The 16185-nt window shown below is 44.3% G+C and overlaps 3 protein-coding genes across 3 annotated transcripts in view; 1 reads left to right on the forward strand and 2 right to left on the reverse strand.

Annotated features, from left to right (window-relative positions):
• The window catches only part of LOC135614667 (vacuolar protein 8-like), a 2999-nt gene extending 626 nt beyond the window's left edge, over positions 1 to 2373 (reverse strand). Inside the window, exon 1 of the mRNA XM_065112268.1 lies at positions 1 to 2373. This exon is cut by the window's left edge and continues 76 nt beyond it. Coding sequence (XP_064968340.1) covers positions 1 to 1698 — 1698 coding nt within the window. The 5' untranslated portion in view covers positions 1699 to 2373.
• A 3167-nt stretch (positions 2374 to 5540) lies between these two features.
• LOC103987511 (uncharacterized) lies at positions 5541 to 7826 on the reverse strand. The gene is made up of 2 exons (XM_009405837.3): positions 7228 to 7826; positions 5541 to 5864 (listed from the first exon to the last, which is right to left on the reverse strand). The coding sequence occupies exon 1, from the start codon at positions 7781 to 7783 to the stop codon at positions 7250 to 7252; it is 534 nt and encodes a 177-aa protein (XP_009404112.2). The 5' UTR covers positions 7784 to 7826; the 3' UTR covers positions 5541 to 5864; positions 7228 to 7249.
• A 4195-nt stretch (positions 7827 to 12021) lies between these two features.
• Positions 12022 to 13491, forward strand: LOC135613822 (protein TIFY 9-like). The gene is made up of 6 exons (XM_065110848.1): positions 12022 to 12253; positions 12339 to 12501; positions 12589 to 12676; positions 12752 to 12809; positions 12890 to 12950; positions 13281 to 13491. Exons 1-6 carry the CDS (start codon positions 12022 to 12024, stop codon positions 13372 to 13374), a joined length of 696 nt encoding a protein of 231 aa, XP_064966920.1. The 3' UTR covers positions 13375 to 13491.
• The last annotated feature ends 2694 nt before the right edge of the window (positions 13492 to 16185 follow it).

Genomic DNA, 16185 nt, shown 5'->3' on the forward strand with positions numbered 1-16185 from the left:
CAGTATCTTTCCCCTTCCCAAGTTCTCAAGAAGCTTCTTTGCACCATCCACCTCCATCCCCACTAGTCTCCGAAGGTACCCGCAAGCTCCTGCAGCCACCATCTGCTTCCTGCATTTGCTCGACTGCGAAATCAGTGCCAATACCGATATCGCATACCTCTTATCCAAATCACGAACTAAAGGATCAAGGAGCTGAACCACATTAACAATCCCCTTCTCCTCCTTCCTCAATAATCTTTGGTACTCCGGGAATGACATCAGAGAAGCCAAAGCCCTCGCGGCAGCTTCCTTCTCCTCCCCAGTTTTGGCTTCCAACATGCGAACCAGTAGAGGCACCGCATCCCCGAATTCCTTCCTCGTCCTCCCTATGACCGAACCCAATTCAGCGACTGCCTTGGCTGCCTCTGTTCTTGTTCCTGGCTGGCTGTTCTCCAGTGCAGAGATGACACGAGGAAGCAAACCAGCGGTGGCAACGATCTCAGCAATGTACCTAAAAGATGCCAGATTTCCTAGTAAGCCGATTGCAGCCTCGAGGTTTTGACCATCTCCGCTGCCGCTTGCTTCCCAGTGGTTCTTTAGGCATTCCAAAGCGCCTTCTTTGAAGATAGATAGCTTTATGCTCTGCGATTCTTCGCCGGCTGATAGATTACAGAGGCAACCGACAGCGTTCGCTTGGGCAAGAGGGGTCCCGAAGGCCAAAACCCTAATGAGGACGGGGACACCGTTCTCTTCCATGAAGTTCTGCCGGAGTTCTTGAACCATTGCGAGGTTCTTCAGCACTGCGGCTGCGGTGGCCTGGGCGGAGGGCGTTCCTGAGCGGCAGATCCCAAGGAGGGCAGCGATCCCGCCGCGGGACCCGATGATGACCGCGTTTTCCCAGGTTAGCGTTAGGGTTTGGAGGGCTACGCAGGCCTTCTCCTTTGCGGCGCCTCCCTCGGACTCCAGGACGCGGGAGAGGTGATTGAGGAGGGGCGGGCCTTCCGCCAGCAGGAGATGGCGGCAGCTCTGCACGGCCGAGATCCTCGCGATCGCCGCCGCGGCTTTCTCCCTCGTCTCGTGGCAGGAGGCGGAGCCAGCGGCGGAGTCGAGGAGACGGACCAGCGCCGGCACCAACCCGCTGGCGGCGGCGACTACGACGTTCTTGTCGTCCTCGCGAAGCAGGTCGAGCAGAGAATCCAAGGCAGCGATCCTCGAAGCGGAACTCCCGATCTGGAGGCGGGTCACGAGGCTTCTGGCCTCCGCCCGGACGGACTCGAGGGGGGAGCTCCCACCCGCTGCCTCCAGCGGCGGCGACGGCGGGTCGAGGAGGGCGCCAGAGCCGAGCAGGACGTCGGCGTCGGCGGCTAGCTGGTGGAGGGCGGCGGAAGCGGCCGCGATATCGCTCTGGGTGCGGAGCCTAGCGGCGGGAGGGTCAGGGGAACGGCAGCGGATGGCGAGGGCGAGGGCTGGGGCGAGTGTCAGGGCGAGGGAGCGAAGAAGGTCCGAGGCGAGGGGGTTAGGGGGGTGGGCGGCGAGGCCGTCGAGGGCCGCGGACAGGCGGGAGACTGCGGCGGCGACGGAGGACCAGAGGCCGCGGAACGACTGGGCGGCGGAAGCGGCGGCGGAAAGGGAGGCGAGGAGGTGGCGACAGCGGGGGAGCTCGTCACCATCGTCGGCGGGGAGCGCAGCCTCCATGGTGGCAGCAACACGGGGGCACATCGGGAAAGCAGCGAAAGGACGAATAGCAGCCGCAAGTCACAGTGTTCACAGTGGAATCCAAACCGAAAGCCAAAAGAAGCGAACGAATCAAAGCCGGTGTCAAGCGGAGGCAAGGAGTCGCCGTCACCTTTCCATCCACTTCTTAAAAGACTCGACGACGCCGGGTGAATGGGTCCCACGTGCACATCACCAATCGGGTGATTAAACTCGGCGGTGCGTTTCTGGGTTTAAACGGGCTTGGGTTAGGAAACAGGTGGTTTCAGGGGAGAACGCATGTGCAGGGCAGAGGAAGAATGATGGGTATATTATGGGTGCACCTTTTAAGCCTTTTTGGCTTTGACGTGGATGTCACGGTGGCGTGGCTCGTTGACCCGTGGAAAGGAGGATGCCACTTTGTGTTGACTTTGGGAAATGTGATTTTGACCCACCAATTATGCTTCCACAGTATACGATTTTGGTGACATTATTTCGGCATCCATTCATGAACAAACGTTGGGAATTTGCTGGAGAAAATGCAGTGTCCACCAACTAATGCAGGAGAGCCAATGATGGTAGGAGAAATATTTTGTGCGTTAATTGTTACTGCTTCTTCTCATGAAGTCAGTCAACTTACAGGAAGCTGGTGGCAGGGCAAACATCAATTGTTGTGGCAAGTGAAGAGAAAGATCTGCAAAGGTAAGAAAACAAAGATAATAGAGAGAGATTCTCATGGAATAGACGAGAGTTTGACATCTTGAGTTGGCTCAAGAGAGAGATGAGAAATGATTATGAGAATAAATCAAAAGGCAGAGATTTCTAACTCATAAGATGCTAATACATAGAACATTAGGACAAGTATGCATGTATATAAGAGTATATATAATTCATGGACTAGAAAATTATATATATACCTTGATTTGCTTAACATGTACTGCACATATTAAAAAAACTATTTTGGAGGGGTATAAGAGGTACCTTCCAATAATTAAGCTGCCAGTAAAATATGATTAGCACATGGCCAACATTAATGTAATGATCTTACCATGAAGTTGCAGAGAGAGAAGATTTTGGCATGACTTGATGCCTGATCATGTGGATGTAGATTCTGGTTTCACTCAGGCTAAAGTATGGCTTTTTGCCTGCATGAACAAACAACAGGCAAGATTCATTCAGATGAACAACTCACAAATGACCCTGGAATTATATTCACCTGATTGAAACTACTGTCAGTCTGGCAATCATTCACAGAAAAAGCATTTCCAGATCTTTGCAGCATATAAGAGAATAAAGTGAGCAACTGTTTAAGAAGAATTTCCAAGACTCGATGCTCTTTAGTGGAAGACACAGTTGCATGTGCTTATGGAGATATGAAGTGATAAAGACTGACATATTAATTACAGAATCTAGGACTCATGCAGCATGCATTACTTTTAAAGATGTGACCACCTTCTGCTCTTTCTTCCTCCCATATATTACTCTGCAAACACCTGTCAGTGTTCTGATCACTGGTTCACCTGGAAATTGCTCTTGACAGGGCATAGACAAAGCTAAGCCCAAGGTTGAAAGCTGTGTAACAGAGCAGTGACTGTGGTGCTGCTGTTCAATGACTCCAATCCATCGAATGAAAGCTTTAATGTCTAAGCTATCAGGTGCCATGTATGCTTCGATTGATTGGGTTAAGATTTGGGACAGAGTAATGCAGGCTAAGTGCTCGCCTCTTCAGAATAAACAGTAAGAACCTGCACAAAGGGTCACGCAATTTGGAGGGAGCAAGTGGTGGATATCTTTGATATCTATTGGATGCCAATGGTATAGCCACCAGGCATGACAAGACAAAAAGTTCATGAAGATACACATTTTTTTCCAGAAAGATTTGGAGTCCTTTTCCAACTTTGAGCAAGTTGCTAATCCTTGTGACTTGGATAAAGTCATCTCCTGCCAACTTGAAAGACCTAACAAGGTCAATGTATCTCTTGTCAACTAGAACTGTTCCCAAGGATTAAACTAGGAAGATATTGCTAACTTGATGTCTCTCTTTTTGTGCACAGGATTGTGTAGTTGCAGAAAACTGATCCGAGAAGATCAAGAGAATATGTTCTGCAAGGAAGAAAAAGTCAAAAACTATGCCTCAGAAGAAATATTAAGCCTTAATTCTCTCTCCGGCATTATAAATAGGGGGACTCACATATGAAATTGTGGAGCAGAAGAAGGGTCTTCCATGAGGATAAGAGTGTCTTTGTCAAGCCAAGGATGACTTGCCTACAGTCTCTTCAAGGATGCATGCCATCGAAGCACATCATGAATTGTATGAGCTTTCTGTAGGCAAGTCTCCTTGGCTACTCTAAGAGGCTTTTATCCTTCATGCTGGACCCAGAACTCTTCTTCATTGTCGCTAACCCTACCTGGTACTTCATGCAGCAGTGCAGAACCAGAAGCCACCATGTGAGAGAGAGATCAGGTTTTAGCTTCTACAGGTAAACTAGTTCGATAATTAATACCTGCGTCAGGTGTTGCACGGCTGAGAAAGTTCTTCCAACTTCAACCACGATCATCGATGATTTGTCATCTCTCAGCTAGGTATTTGGGATCATTTGGCCAAATGATAACGAGTGATGAGATGGGAGGCTTTATTGATTGATCTGCAAAATCCCAAGCACACTGAAAACTGCGCAATGCAAAGTAATCAGATACTAAAGAATCAATTGTAGGCATAGATTTGAATGGAAATGGAAGCAATCACAAAGCTGATCACGCCACTCTGCAGCAGAGACAGGCAGATTAAAAAGTCGATCTGCATGTATCCCATGTGAAGAGAGGACTTTTTCTTGAGGTCATGACTGCATTTATGATCGACGATTGGCGACACCAGGGAGAAGAGCATTTAAAGAAGGGAGGGGAGATCGCACCAGCATGTCAAGGTGGTACGGGAGGGCGGCGTCCGAGTTCAACTCCACCGTGATCCCCTCATTGCTCTCGCCGCTGGCCCCCACGAGGTGCGGCCGCGGCAGCGACTGCTCGGCTCGTCCGCCTCCCCCCATCGAGCAGCTCCTCAGCGAGGCGGCGATCGTCTCGATGTTGGGGGCCGTCATCGCCGAAGGCGAAGCCCACAGCCGATGCCAAACGAGAGAGAGAGAGAGAGAGAAAGGCAGTGTCGTGAACGAAACGAAAGCAGAGTAGGCCTGCCTGCCAAAAAAAGTTATATTAAGGTTATATACAGTCCCTAAATTAATTGTCCTGACATCCATATTAAATAATGATGATGATAAATAATAATAATAATAATAATAATAATAATACTATAATAGTTAAGTTCTCCCGGAATGATCCAAGAGATGCCCAATAAACATGCTCATGTTTTAATGTTCACCCACAGATTCCCAAACTCCAAGAGAAGACCAATAAACATGGCCATGTTTTACTGGTCAACACCCACAGACTCCCAATCTGGAAGGAATAATATCAATGCCTAACTTTTAATATGTAGTCAAAGTGACACCTGAAGACAGGCTGGGCCACCACATTAAATCAAAGACTGATATCAACATCAGATCAAATCCACCATGTAAAACGTGCCACACCGGGGCAAAGAACTCATCTACTCAGGTAAACATATTTGCTTATCCTATTTGTCAGCTGACACCAAACACATTTTTATATATTTCTTTCAAGCAATTTAGTTTCCTAAAACTTTTCATGCACTGATAACACAACAATTTAGCGGAATAAACATTTAGGATAGTAGAAAATATGCTATTCCCATTGAAAACTTTTATCCTCATATAATTTAAGGGGGGGGGGGGGGGGGGGGACAGCTTCTTAACCACTTCATTCTGATATCAGCAGTATAATCAATCAGAGGAAAATTTGCTTGGAAGTAATGTCAAACTGTGCTTTCCATCAATGGAAAAATTATATCAATGCAACTCATTGTACCACCCTAAGAACTCAGATATACATATTGTTCTTTCTATGCTCTACAGTTCAGATCAAGCAAATACTGTTCCTTCCATATTGTTCTACAGTTCAGATCAAGCAAGTAAAGTGCTGATAACCATCCATATCCTTCCTTCTCATGGAAAAATAGAAGTGAAGAAACTCAACGCAAACTAACAGTGAGTGGCGATCACCGGACACATTACTGCATGGATAGCAAAATGGTAACTTGATCCTTGCCAACTTCTAGTTTCCTGCATAGAAAAAATTACATTACTAAGCAAAAAAAAAAGCAATATGTTGATACGGATCATAGTTGAAAGTAGTAATCTTGCCACAAAGACAAAAAAAAATCACGAGAAACAAAAGGCATATTACTTGGTTCCCTTAAGATTTCACAACCCCAGCAGTCATTGTTTAATCTGGCTCAGAAGGTAATAAATATTTCAGGAGGTATAGCAAAAACTAATATCTCCCATTTAAAATGACAAGACTCGTGATAAGATTTACAAAACTATTGAGTAGCTTCTGAAATTATTGACTGGTAAAACAGAAGCCCATTACTCAGCTTTGCGACTCTATGCATCCAATCTCAACAACGAAGAGTATACAAGTGTTATTCAATAGGTAGTACCATCCCAATATGATAATAGCACAGAGAATACGTACAATCAAGACATTCAACTGAAAGAAAGTTAGGTACCAAAGCACAGCTCCTTGCTTACAATAATTAATACAATTTCCAGAGTTCAACAATGTATTCATTCAACAGCCCTCTTCCTTTAAGCTCTATCTAGAAGCCAAAATAACTAGTGATAAGCACAGCCCCTTGTAGTCTTGACTGAATGCAAAGCTATCATCTTGAGAAAAAACTGTGGGTTCGTTCCTTTATGATGTAATAACAGATATCACTGATTCATCTCCTTTGACAGTAATGTATTCACTTTTCACTATTCCTATGTTCTTATAGCAATGGATAGCTAGGGTGAGGCTACACAACCAGAGTCTTGGTGGGCAAAGTACAACGTGTGATTTGTTTTTGCAAATACACCTGCATTGTGCTACTGCCTACAGAAATCTAAACTGATGAGAAGTAACCAGTAGAAAGAATAACATGAATATCAAGATTTGCAAACAGCATGAGAGGCGCAAATGGACAAAGACTCGAAAGCTAATAACCCTGGACAAGAATTATTATCCGGTTTTTGGATTTACTTGTGCAAATGGACAATCTATTTCAGTTTTTGGATTTATCCAGCTTTTGCAAACAGAAAAATCTATTTCAGACCAAGTAAATCACAAAATAAAGCCTACAGATAGTTAAACTCAATATAAAAGAGCTCCTTCATCTGCTAAATATCGACCATATAAAGACTCCTAATTCTGCAGCATTCATCATAATGCCTAAAATTGTTTCACCAAAAGGAAACTAATAGTGACAATAATCTGAGAATCGCAAGGGCGAACTTACGAACCAGAACACGATTGCTTACGCAGATAGGTCATCATGTTTCAATTGGACGATATCCAATTGAGGGCATTCAATAATTCGCATAGGATCCCATCCCTAACGATAGGATGAACATCAGATCAAAAAGAATTGCCAGTAAAAGTTACCTTCTTTGAGCCTCATCTCATTTTACTCACTGTCATCGCTGTCATCCTCGTGCTGATCAGGGTCGAAATAAGCCCCCGGAGGCGGAGGCTCCCGTCGCCGCGTCCTTGAAGGCAGGATGTTCTCAAGATCAACCTCCGCCAGCGGATCATCGACGAAATCACTGTCATCGTCCTCCTCCCCGACAATCTCGTCGCCACTACCCACATCGCTACTGTCGTCGCTGTCCTTATCATCGCCCCCGTCTTCTTCTTCCTCCTCCTCGCCCTCCTCATCGACCGCTATCCCTTTACCCTTGTCCACCGCGGTGAGCACTCCCTTCCCCTTATCGACAGCGGCGTTCCGGTCCCCATTAGCGTCGGCCGGTTCGTCCTCGTTGGCGCCGTCTTGGGTCGGAGGTGCAGGATCAGAGGCGACCTCGAGCTTCCGATGCTTCGTCTCTTCTTCCACGAGGGCTTCAGAGTCGGGCTTGCGCTTGGAGGGTGGCAGGGGATTCGATTCTGGTTTTACGGTTTGGGGATGGGAATGGGGCTCGACATTGGTCTCACCCTCGGCCATGGAGATTAGGGTTTTGGGAGGGTCCGAAACGGAACACACACACCCCCCTTCTCTTAATAGAAGGGCTGCACTTTTGTGGGGAAACCCCTAAACGTTTTTTAAATGTCATATTTTGACATCAGAATGTGTTGTGGGATTAGAAATGATAAGTAAATTGCATAACAAACATCAAAGTTGCGTTAGCATAATAAGATAATTACATAACTTATTTCTTAAAAGAAAAAAGATAATATATTAAGTGAAACACTTTTACAAGCCACAAATCGTCTCATATATTATCTTTTTCAGTTAGTGTATTATCTTTCTGTTAATATAAACAGTAAGTCTGATCGAATGTGGATTTTTGGTCTTAAAACAGTAAGTCGATGGTCACAGTAGTTATCCTCTCTAAACATATGAATTGTTACCGAACTTTACACCATGGACGGGACTCAGCACGGCTTGGTTCGACTCCGAATGTCCAAGGAGATGCCCACGAAGACTCTGGGTCGATCGTCGAGTTGGGTCAAACAGAGCAGGTCGTTGTTTGCTTCCTCATCGTCGAGCCCTGCACACATGTCAAAGTCAGGGGGATGTTTTCCCGATCCGACCTCTCCGAAGATCAAGTTACTGGAGTTGAATCTCACTCAAAGTCCTCTCCCAAGTTATTCAAGAAAAAAGCCTCCCGTGATGTAGCTAGGTAGTTGGCTCTTATACCTATGCACGAGGGTTGATTATACAGCGAACAAGTCGGCACTAAGAGGGGGGGTGAATTAGTGCAGTGGATAAAATCATGTCGGTTTGAAAATCTTTCGTACGATAAAACCGATCTCGGAAAGATATTAAACTTCAAAGTGTCCATAAGAGTGTAATGAGAAAGCAAAGCAAGTAAGGAGGTTTATAGTAAGGTAAATTGCACAAAAGAAAAGCAAGTAAGGGTTATCGTAACTTACATCCACTCACAATTCCTATTCCATCAAGGTTACCGGTATCCACTAATGGTCTTCCTTCAATGGGTGAAGACCAACTACCCTCTTATAATACTTTCTCCTTTTCATATGTTTAGGAGATAAACTTTACGAGTCACTCTTTTATAAGTATTCCCTCACACACCTTCCTTAGGATTAACTCTAAGCACTAGGAGAAGGGAACTCAATGTTTTGGTAGAGTTTACTCAGTTTTTTTTCCTAGAATTCTTATTCATTTCTTATTGTCCAAGTGGGGTATTTATAAGCCCCAAAGGTCTTCCGGGTACGGGCGGTACCATCGCCTGCAACCTGACACTGGGCGGTACCACCACATGACATCCTCGGAGACCAAGTTTTCCAACTCACAAGCGGTTCTATCGCATGGCCCTTGGGTCATCGAATGGGTCTCCCAATAAGCCCAAATCACTCTCAATTTAGGCCCAATTGACTCCTAATTGAGTTGGCATTGTTTTACTCTAATACCGACTCAATTAGACCTAAATTAACTCGATCTAGACATAAACGATTACAAGATAATCCCATATTGTTCGGCATATCATTGATTAATTCGGTGCTTCGTCCGATCCTTCGACACATCATCATCTTTTGTGGTATTTTGCCCAATAGGCATATTGACTCCGTAACTCCGATCTCCTTGGTGTAATATCCGCTCTTTTTGGCTTGATGCCTGAATTCACGGACCAAAACCTTCTACCGATATGTCAACTAATCTTCCAACCCGACATTCAATCTTTCGACATGTTTGCTCCGGCCCAATGTTCGATTCCTCCTACTTTAATCGATTTGTCTTTTCTGATCGAAGTTAATATCTCATCACTTAAACACATATTAGATAAACATTTATCAATTGGTTTCAGCATCAAAATATGAGATTCAACATTGTCGACCCCTACAGGCGACTAGCTCCTACCTTCTTGGTGGTCGATGTCTGCATCGATGCAGTTTTGTACTTAGCGGCGTTGTCTCGAGTTCTCGGGGTCGACTTTGTACTTGACGGCATTGTCCCAAGTTTCCGGGGTCAACTTTTATATTTGACGACGCTGTCCTGAGTTTCCGGGGTTAGCTTTTGTACTTGATGACGTCGTCTCGATTTCTCGGGGTCGGTTCTGATCTTGATAGCATCGACTCGGGTTCCTCGACTAGGGTTGTACCCGATGACCCTAGCCCGAGCATAGAAAGGAGGCTAGGGTGGTGGGGCTTGGTTGGCCATGCTGCTGTGGATGCTGTAGTGATAGGTATGCTAAAATATGCCCTATCATGAATCACTCTCCACCCGATAATCAACCAAATTGATTCAATATATGTTTTGAGCACTCATAATACGATTAATTTTATTTATCAATTCGATATAATAAAATTGATTCAACATAATATATTATTTGAATATTCTAACATAATCTGTTATTTGAGTAAAAAATTTAATTACTTGAGAATGATTTAAAAAAAAGTTTAATATCTTGGAGGAGGATTTTTTTACTTTAATACAAAAAAATATAGTGTTTTTCTTGTATATTATTTCGATGCATCCAATAAGACTACTTTAATGATCAAGTTCATAATCAAAACATGGTGAGCTTACTTTGTTTGTTTTGTAAATCGAAAGAAACATCTTTTTGGATGCCACGTTAATGTTATATATTCGATCAATATGTTATCATATTCGAGTTGATTTGGTTTGTGTTTGTCATGTTTTGATTGATAAAAAATATTAGTTATATTATTTGCCTTATATTATATTTGAGAGGTTTATGGCTAGTCAAATATTGGTTTGTGTTTGCCATGTTTCTTCCTAACTTAAGTAATTCATCATCTGATAGCAACCAACATGATAAGTCATATTATATTATGTGATCATATTTAATTAAATAATATATATTATAATTTTAATTAGATTCAAATTATAATTATTCTACATCTTTTGCTTTCATCTATAAATAGATAGGACTTCACAAAGACTACATACAAGCGATATATTTTTATCTTCCTTTTATCTATATTATATCACTTATAGTGATCATAGGAATAATGAAAATACGAGTCTAGTTCCATAAATTAAATAAATATACATAGAATGATGTTGGAAAATATACATCCTAATCTTGATTTATTAGTATTTAATTTTAGATTTTAATATTAAATTTATTTCACATAATAACATGATTATGATTTTATGCTTAAAGTCTAACTCATCTGATTTCAGTTGACTCAAAATTATGATAAACTAATTATTAAAATATGAAAAATTGACCTCCATAAGGGCATAGTTATTATAAGAGCATGCTCATCTTGATGGTATATTTTTTTTTTAAGGATATGATTGACTTGGGGGATAGGATCTTCAATATTTTAGCAATATGATAAATGCGAAGGCAACTTAGGCATTGATAACTTAAAACATACTAATGATGGTTATCTCGAGGATAAGATTATTTTGATGATGCAATCAGCTTAGGAACATAATTATCTTTTTGAAGATATGGTTAACTCTAGATGTAATTATTTTTAGAATGTGATCGACATAAATATCATATTAATCAATGAGTTAGCGTATTTGAAACCATCAAATATTATAACTCGCCAAGCTTTTTAGTTCTCCGGTCAAATATTTTTTTGATTTGAGGGACAGAATAATTCCGAAAAAGAATTAATTGGTCGCCTAAACGAAGACAATTAGACTCATTGACAGACATGTGAAGAATCCCACCAGCACAGTCCCAATCCTAACAAACCTCATTCATGGCGGTCACGCCGCCCGTGTGATGCGTATGACCTACCCGTCACAAGCGACGCCTTGTGGGTGCGAAAGCTTGCGGCGGACGCCACCTCCACCTCCACCTCCACCTCCACCAACCTCAACCCCACAACATCCTATCTGTTCCCCTGCCACCCCCCAATCCCGCCACCCACCACCTCCTCTTTCTCCCCCACCGAAACCAACCACGTTTTCTCTGTCCCAACGCCGGCCACTCCTTCCGCATCCGTATACAGTCCCTTAACCCACGTACGCGAAAAGACCACGACCGCGTTGGTACGAGTTCGGGTGAAGTGTCGTTTGGTCCCACTTCCCGTAGGTCACGTGCCCTTCGATCGCCCACGACACCAGCGTGATACATGCCCTCCCAATATTAACTTTCCTGTAATTACAATGATACCCTACCGTACTTGAAGTCTGCGACCCTTGGATTGGACGATCGAGCGGGCCTACGGTCGATATTACATCGTGGGCGTAGGGGTAATTTGGGAAAGGAACTGGAGCGCATTGAAAAGGCGATGGAAGCAAGGCGTGTTGCCATTTCTCGCTATCGCTGCTGCTGCTGCTCCTCCTCAGGGGGTTTTATCATCGGCGCTCCTCCCCGCGGGAAGAGGAAAGAGAAGAGGAGGCAGCGGAGGGAGAAGGGAGAGATGACGAGGGGCGAGACCATGGTGGAGCTCGACTTCTTCCGGATCGAGAAGGAGAACGCCGCCAGGTTCCGCGGCGTGGATCGAAGAGGCTCCGTCCGAGGTCGTTCATCTCTTCTCGCTATCGACCGCATTCTCCTTACCCTTCTCGCATCTGATCGTTGTACTCGCTTTACCCTTCGGTTCAGGCATCGAGAGCGTGATCTCCGGTATCAACCCTCGGCTTCTCCGGACCATGATCGCCCCCGGTGCCGCTTGGAGGGCCGCAGCGCCTCCTTTGTCGGCGGAGACCACCCTGTTCTTCCCCTCCCCGTCTCCGTCGACGATGCCGGCTCTAAATCCGTCCTTCCGGTTCGCCTTCTCTAAATCTTTCTGCTCCTTACCTTTGATCATTTCCATACACGAAATATAATATAAATCAAAATCAAAATCCTCAAGATCGATCGGGGAGACAACGAAGGGAACGCCGCCGCTGACGATCTTCTATAACGGCATGGTGGCCGTCTTCGATCTCCCACGAGAGAAGGTTGGACGCTCCTCCCGTTTCCGTCTCATGTACCTTCTCTCCATTACACTAATTATAACTCATCGATCGTAACAGGCGGAGGTTATCTTGAAGTTGGCGGAGGAAGGGGATGCACGAAACGTCCGTACCGGAGGTGACAGCCAAAAACTGACATCCTCAACAGTGCTTGAAATCGAATCTTCACCTCCGTTTTTGTTTCTCTTCTGCCTGCAGACCTACTGCCGATGGCGCGGCGGAAGTCGCTGCAGCGATTCTTCGAGAAGCGCAAGCAGAGGTAACGTCGTCACGGACTTGGAGACTCCGCCGTCCGTGCATTCATTCCATCACGCTCGTCATCGTTAAGATGGCAATTTAGTAATTAAAATAAGAAATTTTTTGTCACGTGAGCCGATTCATTGCCGTCGATACGGCGGAGGTGGCGAGATCACGGGAATGGTTGTTTTGGACTAATAGTTAACCACGCACCACCGAATTATACGCATATGTATATTGGGCATATACAAATCACACACCACACGTTACCTCATATTTGAAACCTTCCTTCCGTTGATTTACGTCAGGATGTGCAGTGCCGATGATGTGATGGGTTGTTTTAACCGTGCAGGTTGACGGCTGTCGGGCCATACACGAAGGACGTCGAGGAGGTGGGATCGGGGAAGAAGGCGACTTCGGATCCCATTTCAGCTTCCAGTTTGTGACTTCCATTGTTGCTGCTCTGTTAAAAGTTGTGTTAGGTAGCCTCGACTGGGCTTCTTTGGTTCCATGTTTACGCTTCTTCGGTTGCAATCAACTACGATCTCATGTACTGTTGCTTTTGTGCTTGCGAACGCCATTATCTCTACCGTACATGCAGCATCGTAGCGCCCCGATTGCATCCGTGGGAGCTGCGAAGTGCTTTGGATCTCAATAGCATCATCAGCTATTAACATTACAACGATCATGAATGAATAATACATTAACTTCATATAAAATAAATTACATCGGTCTTTGTATATTAAAGAGAATACGTATCTGATCTGTACCGTTGCTTCCCCGATCAACGGTTTCTTTCCCGGAGATGGCCATTTAATAAGGTATTAACGCGTGGGTGGACACGCGAATTATCTCCGGCCACCGGAAACACAATTCCTCCTCGCCAGTCCATTGCCGGCACGAATCAAAAAACGGGTAGGCGGATGGGTCATCGTTTAAAGGGTAGTAAAACCACAGCTCCCATAACACACAATAAGATTTTGATTCTGCGAATTGAAACTCCTTAAATTGCCAAAAAGATCTCATTTCTTTTTTCCTTTTTTTTCCCAACATTACCGTTCCTCCTTAGCTTTTTATGTGTAACTCCATTGATCTTTTTTTGGCTGAGAAAGTTTACGTTGGACGTGAGGAAATGGATGCTGGGTTAGGGAAGGCTTCGTATACTCGGTGGTGGAACTCCATCCCGTCTCCATGGCTTCAGTCAGCACTATCAGGTTTTCTGCTTCTCACAAAGCCTAAATTTATGTGATCCATCTCCGTGTTCTTGGTAGGATTGAGATGGATGATACTGTGTGCATGCAGAGTACGAAGAAAACATATTAGCTTTGCTGGCAGACATAAAACGAGAGGATGGTGATTCCTCCTCGGCCGAGGAAGACGAAGTCTGCGGCCGTAAGAGACCAGAGCTGGTGAAGAGGGTGGAAGGCTTGCACAGGCTACATTGTTCGTTGGCAGAACATTTCATGCAGTCTTCTTCTCGCTCGTCGCCGTCTTCCATCGTTGGCGAAGCTGCCAGGTATGAGCAGTCCGATTCGAACCCCGAATCCAGCATGGAAGATCTTGAACTCGAGATGTGGTCAAAGTGTGGTAAGGGGAGAAACGGTTCCATGGCCGATGAAGTCATGGACTTGGAGCGCAGAAGAATCTCCTGCTCGGAACAGACCTTGGCGCTCATGGAGGAAAACTGCAGGCAACTGAATGAACTGACAAGGAGGAACGAGGAGAAGAGAGGAGCCATTAAAGATCTGTGGAGTCAGGTAGAGAAGCTTCGGAAAGAGAACAGCGGTCTCCGCCGGCAACTCCATACCGTAACGAGCAAAAACAACTCCTCGAGGTCTCCTGGTGTTATCATCAACAAGCCCAGATCGTCTCTCTCCAGGCTCAAGACTCTTTTCATGAGTGCACTCTGTGGTAGAGGTTTAGCATAATCATCCTACCTTCGATTGTATTGTTCATGTTGACCGAATCGAGCCTCACTGTTCCTCGCCCCAAACCCAGCCGTGTCTGTGGATCGACCGAGTTGTTGGGCCTTCGCTTGCTTTCTGTCTCTTCGCCCGTCTCGTGGTGCTCATCGCCTGGTATTGACCTCACGCCTTGTCGCCACGTCGGCCGCGCCCATCACCGCACGCCTTGCGCTGCTTTTCCATTCTGTCTCCCACACCGCCGTGCGATGGAAATGATGACTGCCGCTGACATTATGATCGCAGGGACCAAAAAGTAATAAAGCGAAAAGATGGGGGACCAAAAAGCCAATATATTACAACAACGCTGCACGCTGTCCGACTGTTGTTCACGCTTGAATCTGATCATTCTATTTTAGACATCCCGTTTGAATTCATATATCAGCATCTTATGAGTCATTTAATGTAAATAATTTTTTTTCTATTTATTATTATTATTATTATTATTATTATTATTATTATTATTATTATTATTATTCATAGTCTCCTCACTCTTCAATTTCGAAGCCTTTTGCTATGTGTTCAATGTTATAGTTTTTATTGAATATTAAAATATCAATATTATAGTTTTTATTGGGTCTAAATCACTAACTTAAAATATCAATATTAAAAATAATAATAATATCATCTTAATCTTATACTAAATATAAGCTTAGTTTAATGAAAAGCTTCCATTAGAGGTCACATGGAGACAGGGAAGCAATTGGTCAGAACACAAGCTTAGCTTTTGTTAGATAATGGAGAAAAGCTGCAGTCCTTTTGCTTGCCCAACCCATCACAATAGTTTGTGCGGAGTGTGAAGTTAAAGGCAGCAGAAGGGTAGAGAGAAAGAGGGAAAAGGAGGACAAAAAGCCTTCTTCTCCTTTGCTTTTGCTCACAAGGCTCCAAGGAAGAAGAGCTGAGGAGCATTCCATTCCGTCCCCCAACTTTTACTTTTGGCATTTAAAACTCTGGAGCACTTTCTTGGGGTTGATTAATATCATATGCCGTGCCTATGAATCTTTCATAAGATACTAAGTAGATTGAGAATAATACCATCATATAGTTTGATGGAATTATTCATATATGCCACTTATTGTGTCTCATTGTTTGGATTCCAGTTGAGAAGGACATTGTGTTTCATCAAGGACTCATGACCCCAAGCTAAAGTTGGCAGACCAAAACACATCAATACAAATTGAAAGGAACAAGGAACCTTTTTCCTGTTGTTATCCAAAAAAAATATATAGTTTATATGTTATTAATATATTTAGATTTATTGATACATCAATATTTTTCGATATCAAGATTCTACCC

This window comes from Musa acuminata, chromosome BXJ2-6 (assembly GCF_036884655.1).
Source record: "Musa acuminata AAA Group cultivar baxijiao chromosome BXJ2-6, Cavendish_Baxijiao_AAA, whole genome shotgun sequence".
In the NCBI taxonomy this organism is placed as follows: domain Eukaryota; kingdom Viridiplantae; phylum Streptophyta; class Magnoliopsida; order Zingiberales; family Musaceae; genus Musa; species Musa acuminata.

Excerpts from the sequence above, each read along its gene's own strand:
- LOC103987511 (XM_009405837.3), bottom strand. The coding sequence starts at position 7,783 with ATGGCCGAGGGTGAGACCAATGTCGAGCCCCATTCCCATCCCCAAACC.
- LOC135613822 (XM_065110848.1), top strand. The coding sequence starts at position 12,022 with ATGGAAGCAAGGCGTGTTGCCATTTCTCGCTATCGCTGCTGCTGCTGC. Across the intron at positions 12,677-12,751 it reads TCGATCTCCCACGAGAGAAG|GCGGAGGTTATCTTGAAGTT; the intron begins GTTGGACGCTCC and ends CGATCGTAACAG. Across the intron at positions 12,810-12,889 it reads ACGAAACGTCCGTACCGGAG|ACCTACTGCCGATGGCGCGG; the intron begins GTGACAGCCAAA and ends TTCTGCCTGCAG.